The sequence below is a fragment of the Clarias gariepinus genome, chromosome 28 (genome assembly GCF_024256425.1).
Source record: "Clarias gariepinus isolate MV-2021 ecotype Netherlands chromosome 28, CGAR_prim_01v2, whole genome shotgun sequence".
Lineage (NCBI taxonomy): Eukaryota > Metazoa > Chordata > Actinopteri > Siluriformes > Clariidae > Clarias > Clarias gariepinus.
In genome coordinates this window covers 3,975,337-3,995,514 of record NC_071127.1, presented here as the reverse complement: position 1 = coordinate 3,995,514, position 20,178 = coordinate 3,975,337, and the positions used below count along the sequence as shown (strand labels likewise).

At 37.0% G+C, this 20,178-nt stretch overlaps 2 protein-coding genes across 2 annotated transcripts in view; one reads left to right on the top strand and one right to left on the bottom strand.

Moving 5' to 3' along the window:
* The first annotated feature begins 295 nt into the window (after positions 1–295).
* LOC128515591 (uncharacterized) lies at positions 296–13,268 on the top strand. The gene is made up of 9 exons (XM_053489677.1): positions 296–750; positions 1,793–2,053; positions 3,658–3,909; positions 3,988–4,233; positions 8,506–8,763; positions 8,909–9,205; positions 9,486–9,755; positions 10,348–10,431; positions 12,216–13,268. The coding sequence occupies exons 1-9, from the start codon at positions 296–298 to the stop codon at positions 12,280–12,282; spliced, it is 2,190 nt and encodes a 729-aa protein (XP_053345652.1). The 3' UTR covers positions 12,283–13,268.
* Positions 13,269–16,262: 2,994 nt separating this feature from the next.
* Positions 16,263–20,178, bottom strand: part of LOC128515708 (RNA binding protein fox-1 homolog 3-like) — a 214,124-nt gene continuing 210,208 nt past the window's right edge. The window contains exon 14 of the mRNA XM_053489838.1: positions 16,263–19,810. Coding sequence (XP_053345813.1) covers positions 19,808–19,810 — 3 coding nt within the window. The 3' untranslated portion in view covers positions 16,263–19,807. The remainder of the gene's footprint in view (positions 19,811–20,178) is intronic.

Below are 20,178 nucleotides of genomic sequence, written 5' to 3'. Positions count from 1 at the left end.
CCTGTGTTGGAGCCTCGACATGAATCATAACAGTAATTTATACAATAAACATGGAATAATGAAAATAAACAATGAGTTTCTATCAGTTATGAGACAGAGGCTGTGTACTGAAGTGATGGAAACATGTAGCACTGAAAGTTCACCTGCTGCTAATTTCTACACACAGCACTAGTGTTTGTGATCAGTTTGCTGCTGAATTCTGTTCCCTGACATGAATAAGAATATTAATACTGACTTTTATACAAACTACTCTATGCTAAAAACATCTGACTTGTCTAGCTAATAAATATTAAATATGTTTATTACAAACAGGTCCTGTCCAGACTTTAAATCCATCCAGTTTTTGCTGAATCTGAGCGTCGCAGCAGTCGACTGTCAATCAGATGAAGGAGAGAGTTTTACTGAGCTGCTGACATCAGTGTGTAGATACAACACGTTCCCTTATGGTGAAGAGTTTCATGGATTCCAAGAAAGACAGAGTGGTTTCCTGCTGGATCTGTACTCCCGTGTGAAGCAGTATGAGAGTGAAACAGACAGGAGTGTCCTTCCAGTATTGCTGCCAGTTTACCAGTCAGGTCCTCCAGTCTGGTTCATAAATCTCTCAAAGAGAAAAGTCTCCCTCCTCCTAGAAGTGCTGAAACTCCACACAGAGAAGAAACCAGTGGTGCTGAGAGTCTGTTCAGATGAAGAGAGTGAAGTGAGGAGTTTCCTTCAGTGTCTGCCCTACATCTCACAACTCAGGGTTAATAGGTAAGTTTACAAAGTCCATGTGTTTATAGACAAAATACTTTACTGGTACACCTGCTCCAAACCTAAGTGTTTAAATACAGAGCAGGAGAGCCCTTTACACACACACACACACACACACACACACACACACACACACACACAGTCTTACAGCATTATAATTTGGTTTCACATGGGATATATATATATATTTATATAATATTATTATTATTTTTATTATTATTATTTTTGTACATGCTTGGTCTAAATAGGGACTAAGATACTTACTCTAAAATTATACAGTAGTTCACGGTAAATTAAAAGTCCAGTTTATTAAGAAACTGAATCTTAAATATCTTCCAGTCCTTACAGTATACACACGTTAATTTACCCAGCATTCTACTGTAAAGTCAGGGGTTTGTGTTTTAATATGCAGAATGTCACCTCAAAATTAGTGAGTATTTTTTGTATTTCTGTATGAATATGACCTGAAATGTGATCAGACTTTTATCTAAATTCTAAAACATCATCCAATATTAAATATTTTTGTCCAAGAAAGTTTGTACATTTATATTATTTATAAGCAGATGTTCGATAAAGCAGATGGCAATCAGGCAGGAATTTTCTCATGTTGTAAGAATGAACTTGCTCACTATTAAAGTCTTGTCCTCATCACACAAATTTCATCGAAGTGTAACATGCCTTAATCAAAATTCCCGAGGACCCACGAAAAAGGGTAATCTGTGTTCACCACGCTGGAAAATGTTACAAATCCCTTTTTAAAGAGAAGATGTTGCCTTCACCAGTCTGCTGAAAGGCAGATGATACACAAATGGTGGAAATTCAGCACCAAGAAGCAGCCATTTAGCTAAAATCACTCCAAGGGTACAGCAGATGTCAGATCTACATGTTATATATCTAAGATCTGTAGTGTTTTTGTATAATTTGTTCAATTTGGATTACTTACTTTTCAGATTTATTTTATGCAGAAATATATGTTTAATTTAAAAGAATTCACAAACGTATTCATGTATTTATTTATTTTCATTAAACTTGTCTGTTGTAGATGTGCAGAAAGGTTTATTCCACGTTTAAGTGAAGCAGTTGTTGACTGCGCAGAAGATACAGATGTGGTGAGAGCTTTCTTCACTGCCATGGACTTTACCTTCACTATAGATTGGGTTTTAACCACTCGTGAGTGCAGAGCTGTGAGGAAAGTGCTGAATCTCTCAGACTCCAAACTCAAACTCACTCTAAAACCCAGAGCCATTTCTCTCAGAGGGGCCGGACTTCTCTTCAGACACATTACACACCTACAGAAACTCTGGTACGTATTATCAATTAGTTTATTAATGTTTATATTAGTCTAAGTAATGTTATCAAAAATTTAAAACAATTAAAAAATATTATTTGTCACATACACAGTCATACACAGTACGATATGCAGTAAAACGCTTAGACGACTGCCCGTGACCTTAAAGTGAACATTAATGTTAAATAAATATGAAAAGAAAATAGAAGGTAAATGTAATTAAGATGAATACAATAACTGTACAGTACAAAATACACAATATATGAAAAACATAGAAAAGTAAGAAAACCAGCTGTACAATAAAGAAAATATAGAATTTGTGGAATTTTTTGTGTAGGAATGCAGTTAAATAAAAATAGAAATTTTTCAGGGGATGTGTAAATGTGCCTGAAAGTGTCATCATTTACATATTTAAAGTGAATATGTGCATGGAAACAGAATGTCCAGAGGGTGTGTAAATTTGCCTGAAGTGACATACTTATAGTGACTTATGTTAGAGTAAATGACTAATGTCCACGAATGGGCAGTTGTGCAGTGGCCACTAGTGTCAATAAATGTCCAGAATGTCCAGAGTGAGTGCAAAAACCATATGTGTGGATGTGCAAAATGGATCAGTACTGTGTGGTGTACTGATTGAGAGACCGTATCGCCTGCGGGAAGAAGCTTCTTTTTAGTCTTTCTATGTTGGTCTTCAGGGAGCACAATCGCTTTCCTTACCTTAATGGAGAGACCGGCACCAGCACCGCTTGCTGTTTATCGAGTGTAGGTCAGGGAGCTCGGTGCAGATGATGCGTTCAGCTGATCGCACCACCCTCTGTAGAGCTCGTCTGTCCTGCATGGTGCTGTTTCTGAACCAGGTTGTAATGTTTCCCATCAGAATGCTCTCTATGGTGCAGGAATAGAAATTCCTAAGCACCCTGGAGAGCAGTCTGAAGTCTCTCAACCGTCTGAGGTGGTAGAGACGCTGTCGGGCCTTTTTTACCACGGTGTTGATGTGACAGGCCTCATGTCAGGTCCTGCGTGATATGAACACCTGACATGAAGCCTGTCACACTCCATGTTCACTCTATCCACTGGGCTCTTGTTGATGATGGGGGTCTGGTAGTTTCCACTACAGTCCCGGATGTCTCTCTGGAACTTTACCCTGGCCCTGAGGTCATCGAGCTTGTTCTCCAGTGACTGGACATTGGCGAGCAGGATGCTAGGCAGAGGGTGTGTGGTGTGCACAAGCTCTCAGCCTGGTCCATGCCGGCTCGTTTCCCTCTGGGCCGCCGCCTTGGTCGTGTCCTTTGTTTTCCCTCAGGATCTCACTTGGCCAGCTCGGATCAGGAGTTAAAAATGTCGAATTGTGAGTACGTTGTATACTGTACCAATAGAAACAAGAGTGTATCTATCATACTTAATGTACTCAATAGTGATAAATTAGCCGGTATAAAGTTACTGATAGATACCTTAAAAAACGAAAACAAAGTAAAGTAGGTCGGAGTAGTCGTGACGGCAGCCGACCTCACCTCTTAAAAAGTCAGACGACGCCGTTGTTAAGGTCAGACATGCTTTAGTGACATTGATCTGCACTGTGATTCCCCATTTATGAATGTGTTTGTGTGAATGTTTTCCAGCCTGAGTGACCGTGTGTTAGGGAGGCTGGTCCGAGCGGTGAGAGCAGTAAGAGCTGGTGGATCATTGGTCATTGAAGAGCTCTGTCTGGACCATAACAGAATAAAGCCAAAGAACGAGATGTTCAAAGTTCTGAGCAGTTTGTCTTCTCTCTTAAACATCTGGACTGTTCACTGTGTGAACCTCACTGAGTGCAGCATGGAGTCTCTCTCTCTTATTAGCCTCATGTGTCATCCTGGGAATTTAAAGATCAGGTCAGTGTAGAGTTTACATTTTTATTATATAATAATGGTCATTATTTTAATTCAAAACCATGACTTGTATGTTTGTAGGTTATCCAAAGCGACTCTCCAGCAGTTTATTGATCTGCTGTATGTTGACAAGGATGAAGACCTGACCAGATTTTTCCTGGAGAAGGTGGGAGGAGACCTGACTTCCTGTTCTCTCAGATGGGAGGAGCTTATCCATTTCCTCCAGCAGCGAGTTTGTCGTGTTAGCGTGAACATCAGAAAGAGTGAAATCACATATAAACACGCCAGACAGATGCTTCCTCTACTGTCTGAAGTTCAGTTTAAAAGGTAAGAAAGTAGACATGTAATGCATTAATGTAACATTCAAATTCACAAGCATTATATATTATATTAAAACTTTTCTTCTAAATTCAAGTGCTAATATAAGATCTGACAGGACAAGGACAGATCAGTTAAGGACATGTTATATCATTATAAATTTATGTATTGTAATTCATTTAAATATCATGATGCCTAATATATACATTATATATTATATAAATTATTTCCTTTTCTTCCTTTTTTAAATATTCAGTAGAAATTAGGGACTATTAAGTCAGTTATACTCTACAATTTTTTCTTATTTAGTTTTGAATATTTTATTTCATAAGAATATTAGCAAATAAAAAAAAATGTTTAGTATGCTTCCTAAACTTCAGCTAATTATTTAATAAAACCTATTTTTTATAAATATAATAAGTGCGCACGCGCAAGCGTGCAGCAGCTTGGTGCGGTTGCTCTCGGAGTTTTTGTGTGTTTTTACTTTTTATTATACTGTCTTTCTATTATTTATTTATAACTTTATTTTGTATTTAACAAGTAAGGTCGCCCTTTCAAACCATAAGTTTTCTTGTTCTTAGTTACGCAATGTTAATTACGTTTTCGGCGCTCCGGGTGATCAGCGCGTAACAGCAAGGAGCCGGCTCCTTCGTTTACACCAGGGAACAGCTGGCCGGCATCAGAGATCCGATTCCGTATAGGACTCTAAACATTCTGGATGAGATACAGAGGAGGACGACAAGCCAAAGAGGAAGAGAGACGCGCGGAGCATAAGGAATGGATAAAGTACAAGCCGTATGTCCCGTCTTTCATCATGGGCAATGTAAGATCTCTGGACAATAAGATGGGCGAGTTGACCGCTTTGTTAAGGACTGAAAACATCTGTGAGTGCAGTCTGATGTGCTTTACAGAGACTTGGTTACATAGTGATGAGCCTGACTCTAATATTACACTGGACGGCTTCAGCGCGATATGAAGAAAAAAAGAAAAAAAAAGAAAGAAAATGTTTAATTATTTGTCACATGTACTTTACAGCACAGTAAAATGTCTTCTTCGCATATCCCAATTAGGAAACTGGGGTCAGAGCGCAGGGTCAGCCAGCTCACAGCGCCCCTGGAGCAGATAGGGTGAAGGGCCTTGCTCAAGGGCTCAACAGTGGCAACTTGCCGATGCTGGGGCTCGAACCCCCGACCTTCCGATCAGTAACCCAGTAACCCACAGTCTTAACCAACTGAGCCACCACTGCCCACTAGCGACAGGAAGAGAAGAGAGAGCGGTAAGAGGAAAGGAGGGGGGCTGACTGTTTACATCAACAACATGTGGTGTAACCCAGGTCAGGTGACTGTTAAGAAGCGTGTTTGTAGTCCAGATATTGAACTGCTGGCTGTCGGACTTCGCCCATATTATTTACCAAGAGAATTCTCCCATGTGATAATAACTGCTGTATACATTCCTCTGTCAGCGAATGCCACTGCCGCGTGTGACGTCATTCATTCTGTAACTGCAAAACTTCAGACTCGACACCCTGATGCCTTTCCCTGGGGATTTCAACCACACATCGCTGACCAAGACTATTCCCACTTTCACACTTGGGGGAATAGGACACTAGACCTGCTGTATGCTAATGTTAAAGATGCTTACAGTGCTGCAGCACTTCCTCCCCTTGGGGAGGTCGAATCACAACCTGGTCCACCTCATGCCAATATACAAACCCCTGGTTCAGAGACAGCCTGTTATAGTGAGGAGTGTAAGAAGGTGGTCAGAAGGAGCCACTGCTACATTACAGGATTGTTTCGAGGCTACAGACTTGAAGGTTCTGAGTGCATCATATGGCGAGGACATTGATGGTATGATGGACTGCATCACAGAGTACATTAACTTCTGTGTTGACACCTGTGTACCGATGGGAGATATTCGCTGTTTCCCCAACAACAAACCCTGGGTCACCAAGGACATTAAAGCGTGTTAAAGCAAAAACCCTCTTCGCAGTTGTGTTGGACTAATGGCACTTAGTTATTACCCTAGTTAACCCAGTGTAAGTCTGTATCCAATAATGTAAACTTTAAAGCACTTTTTGTAAGTCGCTCTGGATAAGAGCGTCTGCCAAATGCCTAAATGTGTTTAAATGAAAAAAAAGTGCTTTTAGGTCTGGTGATAAGGAAGCAGTAAAGAAGGCTCAAAGAATGCTAACTGGCAAAATCAAGGAGGGGAAAGAGTCATACAGGAGAAAACTGGAACAAAGGCTGAAACAAAACAACACGAGCGAGGTGTGGAGGGGCATGAGGAGCATCACTGGCTATAAGACAAGCGGAGAATGTTGAGCGTGCAAACGACTTTCTTTAATAGATTTGATGTCCGTATGTCTCACACTTTCTCCGGCTTCGGCCCCAATCCACACTTTCCTGTAGGTCCTCCCCTAAAATAATATGTGCATCTACATAGTAAGAAATATAAAAAATACAAAGTTTAAGGCCCAAAATAAAAGTACAAAATATAGGGGGCCTGGGTAAGCATCAATAGCATAATAAAATGCATAAAATTCAAGTATCTGACCTCCTTTGAGGTAAGACAAAACCAATTTGAAGATCAGTGAGAGGAACAAAAACACCGCGATTTAGAATTGGCATAGGCGCAGGAACAGAAGCTGTTTGGGTGCCAACAGACACTTTAGAATCGGTCTGGGTACCAACATTAACATGACAAACAGGTTTTAGGACCGACGGAGCCGGAGTAGTAGACTCGGGCCGTACGGGCCTAAAAGAAAATGGATAAGGGCTATCCACACGAGGTCTTTTAGAAGGACCAGGTTTGGAGTCATCATAGTGCTCCAGATGGCTCGGGCTCATCCTCAGCAAAACTCACCGAGGCCCGGTCCATGACAGGTTCAGTAGGAATGTAGTCAGTAGGGCTGTGAGCCGGACTGCTCTGGCTGTCCGAGTCGTTTGGAGGGACGTAATGATCATTCGTGCAGATGCGATTAGCTATAGAAAACAAAATAAAACACGTAAATACAACAAAATTGATAAAATAAGACAAATAGTTAAAAATAATGTGAAGAAGATGCTTACCCATGGCCTGTGTCTTGAAAACTGTAGATAAACCGGAAGCACCAAGAATTTATAGTTGGCGTAAGCGCCACCCCATATTTTTTTTAAGTTGAACAAGAAAAGTGAAAAGATAATAGAAATCTATTTATACAAAAAATAAGTTATAATAGAAAAGAATATCAGTAGGAGGTGGAGTCAGATGACGAGGTATATGACGTAGTATAGAAAATGTATTTTTATTGGGTAAAAATTGTATGATAAGAAATAAAAAAAAATTGTACAAAGGAGGGGGCTAGGTGAGTGCTCCGCCCCTTTGAAATTGTATAAAAGAGGTACCTATGTCACAGTTAAATCAGTCTGTTTCTTGGCGATGCTTGGAGTTACATCCTAAGCATTTTCAGGGCTGGCTCACTTTGTTTTGTTGCTGCAATAAAACTTATCCTTACTTCATCTAGATCTGCATGGAGTCTGAAGTCTTTCTTTGATTTCTTTTACTTCAGTTACAGTATTTGTTTAGTATTTTAAATTAGGGCAACTTCGATGTGGGGAGACTAAAAAATCCACCACAGTTAATAAAGTTCTTTGAATCTTGTATCTTGAATCTATTTTGCATGATAATCCACTTTCATCTTTTTTATTTTATTATAATAAAATAAAATTCCCCCAGGCAATCTACCTCATGAACAGTTAAACATCATTCTAACTGTCAATAAATATATGTGCAATATTGTGTACAGTACCACTGTGCAATATACTGTATAATACCACAGATTTCAGATATTTATGTAAAATATTTAAAAGTATCTCACACCCTACTCCATTTGATGTCAACCCCTTTTTTTTGTGTTGTGCTGTTTTGTCTTGTCATTTGTTTTTTGTTCTGGAATCTCTGTCACTAAAACAAATTCCTTGTACGTGCAAGCGTACTTGGCAATAAAACTCTTTCTGATTCTGAATGAATAATCTGTGTTTCCTTATTTCTTACGGGGAAGTTTGCTTTGATTTGATATACGAGTGTACATGCATGCTCCCGGTTCCACTATATTTTATTTATTTTTCTTTAAAAATATTAATTTTAAGTTGTATTGCTTTAAGGCTTATACTGGTAAGTGCTAATCAATGCTACAATTTGGGGAAAGTGGTGATAAACAAATATTGTCTCTTTCATACATTTATTCTGCATTAATTAAAAATAATAATTAGTTATAAATGGATGTGTTTGTAACCTCCACAGATTGAACCCCAGGGTTTTGCTCTCAATCATCAGAGAGATCTATGAGACTGGCTCTGCTGACTGTGTGTCTGGTCTGTTGAGTTCCACACACAGCTGTATCAACCTGAACAATACAGATGTGGACTCTTCTCACTGTACTGCCCTGTGCTTCACCCTCCAACACTGTACTTCTGTCTCTCTGAGCCTGCTGTGGACCTCCATACCTGAGGAGGAGCTGCTGAAGATTCTGCCTCTGTTCAATAGAGTTTCTCAGCTCAGGTAACTCAGGACAAAAACACTGAACACTACTGTACCTCTTAATGTTTAGGTAATGAACATGGTCTAATGGTAAAATAGTAAACCCTCCCTCTAAAATGAACAGGGTTGCTGAATAAACTGAAGTATTCCTTTTCCTGGCTCTTAGTGTTGACAGGGTCCTGTTGCTGAAGTTTCTCCACTGTTGCAAAGAGCTCCTGCAGGGGGCAACAGCAGCACTTTTCTCTACTCTGCAGAACAGACTGGACTTCTCTTGTAGCACTGGTTTGAATCTGAGCACAGAAACGCAGGACTGCACTCTGACTCTGAGCACTGAGGACTGTCGAGACATCAGCACTGCCATCCTGAAATCTCACCGACTTACAGAACTCATTCTAGAGGACTGTGAGGTGGAGGACACAGGAGTGGACATGTTCTTCCACATTCTACATACTGTGAAACTGCGGTGAGACACACATACAGGACAAAGATCATTTAAGACAAAATAAAACAAGATAATCAGTTGTTTAGAAGATTTCAAGTTTCACACATTTTTATCCAGTTCCATTAGAGTTCATATTGCAATGAATCTAGTATAAACTTGTCGGCTAATTCTTAAAATCATTTGGCTAATTCATGGCTAAAAATTGCCTAATTATTACTAGAAAACCTGTGTGTGTACAGTATATTAAGGGTTTATAAGTGACCCCCTCCTCTATCTCTCACTCCCTCTCATTCTTCCTCAGCTGTAGTAAACCTCTGTTACTCCGGTTCCTGTCTCTTCTCCGTGTGGTGAATGAATCAGACTGTGTGAAGCGTGCTATTTCCCTCTCACGTGCCCTGGATGGACAGATGGACCTCAGTGAGAATCCTCTGGACCTTCGTGCCTGTAGATCACTAGCATTGTTTCTGGAATATTGTGAAGGTCTGTCTGAATTGGACCTCAGCCACTGCCAGCTCTCTGATCAGAACCTGGAGCTGCTGTTACCTCACCTACATAAAGCAGCTGTCCTGGAGTGAGTATGCAGTGTGTGTGTGTGTGTGTGTGTGTGTGTGTGTGTGTGTGTGTGTGTGTGTGTGTGTGTGCGCGTGTGTGTGTGTGTGAGCGCGCGCGTGTGTGTGTGGTTGTGTGTGTGTGGTTGTGTGTGTGGTTGTGTGTGTGTGGTTGTGTGTGTGTGTGTGTGTGTGTGATGTGTCCCAGCACATCCAGAGATATATCTGTAATTTTAAGTACTGCTACAAATAAAATGCACAAAATTATTTAATCAGTCATCAAGCAGTGTGACTTTTGCCAGTTTAGTCTGAAGCACTCAGCTGTGTGTCTACATTACGTCATGAATAAACACATAAGCCGTGACTTCAGAGAAGCAGTTATTGCTGCTCATCATTCTGTAAAGGGTTATGAGTCCATCTCCAAACAATTTAAACTTCACTATAATGACTTAAACTTTCATGGAAATGTGACAAAGACATTCTTACCAAAAACAATATTTTTTCCAATTACAATATTAGGGTTGTGATTAATAAAAAACTAATTATGGTGGTTTACATTATGCACAATAATCATATAATCAATAATAATAATCTTGTGTGTGTTCTTGTTCTTAGCCTCAGTCACAATGCCATACATGATTGTTTAGCAGGAAAAATCTATGCAATTGTTTCGACTAACAGCAACATACAGACAGTTCGGTAAGTGTGTGTGAGTGTTTATACAAAGCTTTCATATACTGTATGTAAACTTGTGCTGACAATATTAACACATTACCGCATGTGATAAATCTAGAAATGCTAAAGTGTTACTATTTTTTATGCAAATTAATCACATGACCAAGTTTGACCCTAATAGCTTACTGTGTGAAAATAACACATTTAGTGTCGATAATAAGATGACTGAGGAAACATCATCAGGTCTGCTGAACAGCAAGTTTCATTATAAAAAGATTCTAGATGGATGTTTGGGAAAAAAAACAAAGTTGTGTGCTTCCTTTCTACCTTCAAGGAGAACTATTTTTGATATAATATGAGGTGTGGTGGCTCAGGCGACTCAGACTATAGGTTATTGATTTTCGTATCTGAGGATCCGGGTTCAAGCCCAGCTGCTGCATGCAGTGCCGGTCCCATTCAAGACATTTTAATGTAATATTTGTTAAGTGTTAATGTTTGAGATATTATAAAACTGCATAATGTTTCCTCTAACCAGTTTGTTAAATGCATTTCTTTATTCCAACATTGCACGTTTATAATACAAGTAAATCGGAATATTTTAAATTTTACATTTTGATTCATTGTAATTAATCACAGACTATGACTGTGATTAACTCGTTTAAATTTTTTAATCTATTGATAATAATAATGTAAACAATATTAAAGGAACAACAGTGCAGTTGTGCCAGTAGTCAAATCCCAACCATATTTATATTCAGTACAGCAGTAATAATGCTTTTATACTACAGCCCTATAAAGAAGAAATGAATATTAAGTAAGTAAGTGAAATGTCAGACACTACAGTATATAGTCAAATGTTTTTTTCTTTTTTTGCCCTTCTGTCATAAATATATATAAACAAAGTGACACAGCACATGTGCTAGCTGGCTGATACTGATTTGTACGTTCCCCCTTGTTGTGCTTATAGTAATATTGGTGTCCTTTCATCCTTTTCATCTTTATCATATTTTCCTCAAAGTATTTTCGCAGTATTTCATGATGAGGAGTTTTATGTGATGATCACAGTCTAGCAGAATAATGCACATAATGAAACATCCCAGTGCTGTTTTAGGAAACATAGTCACTCTTGGAACAACATTTGAACATCAAATTAGTTAAACAGACATAAATGTACAGTATATCCAATATACTGTATGACCAAAAGTATGTGGACACCTGACCTTCACACCCAGATACTAAACAGGAGCCACACATGTGGAAGCACACAACTGTGTAGAATCTCCCAGTGTATTACAGTTTCCCTTCACTGGAACTAAGAGGCCCTCACATGTCATAGCATGACAACACTAATCTCTGTGAGATCCACAAAGCCAGCTCCATGTACACATGGTGTGTTAGTGGAAGAGTGGAAGAGCTCCAGGGTCCTACACAAAGCCCTGACTGAACTTAACCCCACTGACCAGCTTTGGGATGAACTGGAACTGGAGCCTCCTCGACATCCTGACATCACTGCCTGAGCTCACTGACGCTCTCCTAGCTGAATGAACACACATCCTTACAGCCACACTTCAAAATCTAGTGGAAAGCCTTAAGGAAGGAATAACTCTGGAAACGGATGTTAAACATGCACAGATAGGGTTGTTAGTCAGGTGTACACATACTTCTGGCCATATAGTGTACGCATGAAGATGTCTGTGTAACTGAGTTATATGTAATATATAGTTTTTCATAAAATATTAATTATTAATGTAATATTACTATACTATCTAAAAGTTAAATGTAAAAGTTTTTTGTTTGTTTGTTTTTAGACTTTTTAACAACAGGATTACTGATAAACAGTTTTTCCAAACGGACAAGCGCTTTGAGATCTGGTGATAACTGTGGAGCAGTGCTGTGTTTTCACACTTCTCTCCCTGAACAGTGAAGAATGAAGCATGAATCATCCTCTATATCCTCACTTCTCAGTTCTTTTTTATACAGCATATCAGTTCTGTTGTAACTTTTCAGTCCAATTATTTTTTACATGGCATCGCATTTAATGTAGGTTAAATGTATATTTTATTTTAATTATAAAAAAAAAAATAACCTAAACAAATTATTTTTACTTATTTGTTTAAATTCAAATCATGTTTTAGGAAGTGCCTGTAAGGAAAGGGAAGTGTATGTGTTTCTTTAATTTTCTGAATGTAACTGATAATTTGCCTATTACACCATTAAACGTGGAAACTTTAACACAATATATCTTCCATTCACTTTATAGCGATAAGCCAAGTAAGGTACATCTTATGGCAGAATATTTTAACTGTGTTTAATATTGCATTTTATATTGTAGAGGGAAAAAGTCTTCTAATTCTGCTAATTAATATGTTTAAAGTCCTGACTCTCTATAATCACAGAGCAGCGCACCGTTATCATCACTACTGTTGTTTTTACAATTAGGGCTAAAATATTAGTAAATAAAGAAGTTTGTGGGTAAATCAATTATTTTTATAATAAAATAACTTATTTTAAAAAGTAAATGTATTTATTTATACAGAGCCATGCATCTGTTTTGTATTTCGAAAAAAAATGCCAATACACCAATGATACAACCCTGTATAAAATCTGATTAAAAAGTCAACATATTTAATTCTTACATTCAATTCAATTTTATTTGTATAGTGCTTTTAACAATTTTAATTGTCGCAACAAAACAAGTCTGTATGGAATGTAAGTGTGCATGAATCAAGATGAGCAGACAGTCCCTGGTGAGCAAGCCGCAGGCGACAGGTATTACATGAATACCTAACAATTAATTTCCAATGGACAAATGCAAATCATCGTCTTTGGTTAAATATATATTTACTTTTTATATAACTATTTTTTCACTTTAAATTGTCTTGTGTATAAAGATTATCTTTATCAAATCATTTTCATGTGTGTTACATTTTGCACCGAACTGTAAATGCTGAATGCTGTGTACTATTTAGTAAAAGAAAATAAATAAAAAACAACATTTTGTGGAAAACAGGCGACATCTGGTGGACAGTTTATGTAAATTAACGTAATATAAATTCTGATTTTGTCTATTAAATAACCTTCAATTTACAGTAGTTAACAGTTCATGTTTTTTTAGAAGTATTGTAAAAATTCAGATGAAGTCAATTTCATGCTGCACAGTGAAGTGATAATCAAACAGCATACACAAGCATGATGTAGACAAGCTTATTTAATAATAATAATAATAATAATAATAATATGATGCATCTTAATAAATAGAAATCTTCATTTTACAGAAAGAACACAAAGTTTAAAGCACAGGGGCATAAACCAAATGATGGAGGGACACTGAAAAAAGAAATATTACTTTTCAATATATATCCATTTACATAGTTTGCATTTTTTACTTTTTATTTACCATGAACATTTACAAAAAGAGACTTTTTTTATTATAAATCCTTATAAATAAAGTTTATCAATATAGAACAAAATACACACTTTGAGAAGGACAGGAAGGAGAAAAAGGAGTGCCTTATTTACAGAATTTATGATAAATAGAAAAGAAGAACAAACTGTACACCAGAGAACAGGAGTTGAATGCTCTCTCTCTCTCTCTCTCTCTCTCTCTCTCTCTCTTGCTTATTGTATTTGTGCTCAGATTATTTGCTGAGCTGTACACCGACACTGGCTTAAGGGGATTTTAAATTCTGCATAAATGTTAAACACTTCATTCAGTTTATATAGAGGGAATTAGACTATGATTGAAGAATTCAGCCAGAAATAAATACATATTTTTCATTTACCACAATTTTTCCCACTTACCCTGAATATGAGGCATCATAAAAAAGTGAAGAACTGAAAGAAAGACACCTCCTTCACATTTAGAGCCCCATAAAGTTTTGGAATAACAATTATTACTCATACCAAACTTCAACATTTAAAATAAATAAATAAATCTGCCAATAATGATACCTGTTCATCCTCAGTACGAGCCTGTAATGTGCAGCTGCACTAATTTTAGATCTGCTGTTATATTGTGATTAATCAGAATATATAAGTTTATATACAAGTATATAAATATATTAATCAGAACCAAAGTGTGGTGCAGCAGTATAGTGTAAAGCTCTGCAGAACAAACATTTGCACATCAGGTTCAAACATTTTACTTACTACCTTTCTTTAGAGATGTAATAATAATAATAATAATAATAATAATAATAATGTTCTTAATCATATGTGTTTTCTCCGACTGCCACACTGAATAAATCAAGATTGTTGATGATTTTGAATTGACAAGTACTGACATTTTGGGGCAAGAGGGACAAAACGTTCTTCACTTTTGGCCAGATTACATTTAAATACATCAATAAGGAAGTAAACCTCTGAATCAGTTAAGAAAGAGTTCTACATTGTTAATATGAAATATGAACATGTCACTCCACACTCATACATGATTAATATCTAATGTGCAATATGAATTTAGGATTTTTTCCCCCCACTACTTGTACAGTCATGCTCAAAAGTTAGAAGCCCCCCTTTTTTTTTTTAAATTCTGTGTGTTTTTAGCGTAAAAATATAATAAAAAGCATTTGATCATAGCGGGTCTTGGGCAATACAATCCTTAAATGGACTTTTTCCGTTGTGCAATTATTTATTTAGCAAAAATTAAGCCAATTCAGTAGCAAAAAGGTCAATGTAAATAGAAAAACACCTCATATCCACTGTCAAGCATGTTGGTGGAGAGACGATGTTCAGCTTGTTTAAAACTTGGTTAAAACTGGGTCATGCAACAGTACAATGTTCTGAAGCACACCAGTAGATTTGGAATGCCTGAAAAATGGCTGAAGAATAATATTAATAAATATTCCATTTTGGAGTGTCAAAGTCCAGACCTCAACCCAACTGAAATGCCTTCATAGAGCTGTGCATAAGTGAACGTCCAAAAACCCCAATTAGCTGAAGCTATGAATGGAACAAAATGATGTGTTGCTACTAACTGCTGCCTTCTCTTTTTTGTTAAGTAAATAATGGCACAGAGACAAAATGTTAGATGTTGTTGTTCATCAGTTTGTATTTGCCTCATACTGAGACCCACTAGGATCAGATCTTTATTATGTCCTTACACAAAAACTTATATAATAATAATAATAATAATAGTAAAAATGGGGTACTGACTCGAACATAACTGAAGATTTATTTACTCTATTTTACAAAAGTAATAATTAAAATGTCAGGTTAAACTTTAATGTCAATATTGAGAGAAAAAATGAGTTATTTAATCTGAATGTAATTTTAATTTACATGAGAATAATTGTTGTTAAATGTCAAGATAAAGCATAAGTAAACCAGGTATATTTTACACTAATTATTATACTAAAGCTGATTTTACTCTCTCTCTCTCTGTCTCAGTATGTATGTGGTGGGTGTGATAATGTATATATACATATTTGTATGTATATATGATTGAGATATAGGGAGTATCACAATGCACACACACACACACACACACACACACACACACACACACACACAATATATATACACATTTTCACACAGAGAAAATGTTTAGATCTTCACATTCAAAGACTCACAACACATCAGTTTTCAAGCGCAAAAACATTTTTTTTCTTAATTTTTTTATACCCACCCTTCATATATATCAAAACCCATAAATGCTTTTATACAATTTATTTTGAATAAAAATGACAAAATGTCAAACAGTCAGGTGTGGAACATTACTATGTGGAAGCATTTTATATAAGAGTTTTTTTTCTTTTATACCATTTTTAATAATAGTTTAATAGTTTATTAAAAGTCATTAGTAGCTCTACTTATAATAATAATAATAATAATAATAATAATAATGATCAGGGCTCATTTTATTTTATTATATTTTAATTGTGTAGCTTAGCTTCTGGCTGGAAGTACCTGGTTTGTTGAAAGAGAGAGTAAACAGCAACAGCAGCGGTAAAGTCTCATCACATCAGAGGATTACAGTTTTAATGAAGAGAATAATCCCGTTCTGTGTTCTAGCACTGTTTAACACAATTCATCTTGTTCCCTTCACCAATTTAACCGTGCATCACTGACATCACACTGCAGTACAAGTCCGATTCGTTAAAGTCGCAAAGAAACCCTGCTGAGCATTTGAGATCTTCATGTGTTTGAATCATTTTCTTATGTGCTTATTTTAGACCTAATCACTTATATTAGTGTTTAATCAGCACACCAGGGAATTAAGTCTAAACACTGTATGGTATTTCTCTATTGATTTACACACTATTGAGTAGCACAATTTAGCCTGATTAGCTGTTCTGCTATGGGCTAGCCCTGCACACATCACATGATGACTCCCAACTTAAGGGTTAGGAATAACATTGTCCATTTGAGTCAAACAAAACCAACCAAAAACATTGCTTTAGCATACCAGTAGTGCTAAGTCACACACCACTTAGAGGAATGTGCTGACTGATCAGTTTCATTGTGATTGACAGGGAAGAGAAAACATGCCCACTGCCCACTCAAAGGACGGCACAGTCTGAAGTGTTTAATTCAACTTATGTCACAACAATTTGCCAAAATTTATAAGTTTACTAAGTTGGTTATTAAAGAGCATGGACCACTTAAGACTGGGAGGAATTAATAGAAAGTGCTTAAAACTATATAGCTCTGGAAAAAAAAAAAAAGGGGAGAACTGCAATTTACTCCAGAAAAATCATCAAGCAAAGCTGAGCCATTTGATTTTTTACTCAACAGCAATGTGAAAACTGGTGGAGAGCCAAAACGCATGAAAGCTGTAATAGCAAATCGGAGGTGATTCCACCAAATACTGATTTCTTAATGTTATTTAGTCAAAGCATTAACACTATATGTTTACAAATTATTTGTATTAAGTTTAATTTGAGTTATTAAAGCTCTGCAAATACTGCATGATCTTGGGTTATTTTAATGTGTTGTGATGTCATGTCAAGTATACACTCTAAATAACAATAGTTATATCTTGAATTTAGGAGAAATATTGTCAGCAGTTCATACAAAATTAAACAAAACTGTTCATTCCACCAGTTGCATGCACCTGTAAGAAAAATGATCATACTGCAGTGGTCTCTCTTTTTTCCCCCAAAGCTGTACAGTATATACAGTGGTAAGAAAGAGTATGAGAACCTTTTGGAAGGTCATGGTTTTCTGCATTGATTTGCCATAGACTGTGATCTGATCTTCATCTAAGTGGAGAGAATTGACAAATATAATGTGCCTAAAATAATAACAAAAAAATAAAAGTTCTGATCTTTCTAACTTTTGGGATTTTCTCCTCACTAAAAAAATATGCCTCACCAAAAAGAGCTTTCGGAGGTTCTATGATCAAGAATTATGGATTTACATAAAGCTGGAAAGGGTTACAAAGTGATCTCAAAGACTTTAAAAATTCCCCAGTCTACAGTTAGGCAAATGGAGACACTTTGGGACTGTGGCTACTCTACCAAAAAGTGGACGCCCCATCCAAATGACCTGAAGAGCACAACATCAAGATTCATCAATGAGGAAAAGAAACAACCCCAAGTGACAGGCAAAGATTTGAAGGCATCATTGCAACTGACTAACATCTCTGCTCCATTGCCTGTTAATACCCCTGAGTGTTAATAAAGATCAGATTTATGCAGAAAATCAAGATGTTTCAAAAGGTTTATGTACTTTTTCTTGCCATTGTATGCATGTGTGTGTGTGTGTGTGTGTGTGTGTGTGTGTGTGTGTATGACAGGACTGCAAAAGGGATGTCACTTACCGGACAGTAATGGCAAAACCCACATTCAGTCATGCAAGCAGGTTCAGCAAAAAAAAAAAAAAAAAAAATGAAAAAAAAAACATCTGATATTGTTAGGCCATCGTAAAAATGTGGTTTCTTTAGAAATTGCTTCTCAGTTGTTTGTAAGCTATGTTGTTCTGTTCACAAGCTCCAAAGCTAACCAACTTCTAACTAACTAACCCGCTTCAACGTTAATCCCAAATCCCTCTCTAACCCCTGATCAAGGGCACTACTTGGTGTGTACAACAGGGGAGTGTACACCCTACACAGTGCACTAGCTTTCCATTTAACTCTCCTTTGGAATTTGACTCTAGACCAGTTAGTTAGCTAATAATTAGAAAGCTGGAAAGTTAACGTTACCTGCACATCATTTCATGAAGAGTAAAGTACAGCATATTCTCGTATCTCATTTCTAAAAGAAGCACTACATTAGTGATTCTGTTGGAAATGAAATACAAGAATATGCTGTACAAATGCCACCAAATCAGGTAATCTTTCTGTCATGTTTTGGGTCTGAAATACAACTTAAAAGTAATTATCAACGCAAATATATAGTTTCTTATGGTCGGTTAATGGTGCTTCTGCATTTCACTGTTGTGACTGATGTCTTGGTAGACACATGTCTGCAAAAGATTAGTAGGGAAGGGAAAGTCAATAAGTCTGTGTTAAACCGTGCTGGAACATAGAGTAAGTTTTGTAGTTTTCTAAGCTTTTCCAGGTCGTAACACCACAAGAGGCTAACAAACAGGAAAAGAGTCATGACATCAGCAAGAGTAAGTAGATGAGGATTTTCCCTCATTGAAAAGAAGGGGAAAAGAGTGGGGCAGCTTTTGCAGAGGAGAAGTGGCATGGCAGGAAACGGGCCAGCCATGTGTAAAAAGAAGGAGCCAGTGTTGCATTATGGGAGACTGAGTTAGGAACGTCTGATATCTCCGTGTTGATCTCCTTCTTGTTTCAACGAAATGGTGACACTGCCAAGAGTTTCAGCCAGACTCCACAAATCCACATTTCAAAGAGTTTGTTGTGCGTGGGTTTCTTTAAACATAGTGAAAGCACAACTAGAAAGACTTCAAGATTATTTTGAGGATTTCTTAGGTCAGTGTAGCAAAAAAGGGCATGAAGTTGCATCCAGGAAGTGCTATAGGATAAAAAGCACAGGACAGAGTGACATCACAGCACAGGAAATGGACTGATTGTGTCCCCGAACAGGAAGTGGTTTACTGTTATTCATGTGAGACCTTGGGTGTGGGTCTGGGGGCTCTGATCCGTTTTCACATTGATGGTGTGGGCAGAGCCAAAAGCTCAGCCTTGGTCTCTCAGCTGCATTCTGACTGCATTTTCTCTTCATGTCTACATGGATATTTACATCTCTTAAACACACTTTTCTGCATCAGCAAAAATATAGAAAAATAAAAAGCTTTGAGAAAATGGGCTCTGTCCTCTTCTTCTGCATTTTCCATTTTCATCTTCACTTTTTTTTAATCCCTTCTCTCGTTTTTTAAATGCCCATTTGCTTTTTGGTCAGTCTGGTCTTTGCTTTCTTGCTGTGGTCTTTCCACTATTCCTCTGTCGCCCTCTGCTGCCGAGCACTGCAATCCTTTTCTCTTTTCACAATTTCTACTGAAAAATAAAACACACATCAGATAAAGCTGATAACCTTCTCTCTGGTATATTAACTCTATAGAGGATTAACAAACCTTAGCAACTCATTAAAAGAAGAATGACTACATGTGCATCAGCTAGACCAAATCCTAATCACAGGAGCTGAACGTGCTGAAAAAACTAATAACAAAAATAAATCTTTACATTTTAATAATATACCTGATTTGAGGGGGAAATAATTGAAAAAGGAAAGAAAGAATGTATTATATATAAACTTTTAAATGGTAATGTAAAATTTATGTTTTTCATTTAAAGAAAATGGAAATAAAAAACAACAACAATGAAGACAGCAGTTTACACAAGCCATTGCTTTACAGAAAACATTT

Excerpts from the sequence above, each read along its gene's own strand:
- LOC128515591 (XM_053489677.1), top strand. The coding sequence starts at position 296 with ATGTTTATTACAAACAGGTCCTGTCCAGACTTTAAATCCATCCAGTTT. Across the intron at positions 751-1,792 it reads TCACAACTCAGGGTTAATAG|ATGTGCAGAAAGGTTTATTC; the intron begins GTAAGTTTACAA and ends TGTCTGTTGTAG. Across the intron at positions 3,910-3,987 it reads CCTGGGAATTTAAAGATCAG|GTTATCCAAAGCGACTCTCC; the intron begins GTCAGTGTAGAG and ends GTATGTTTGTAG.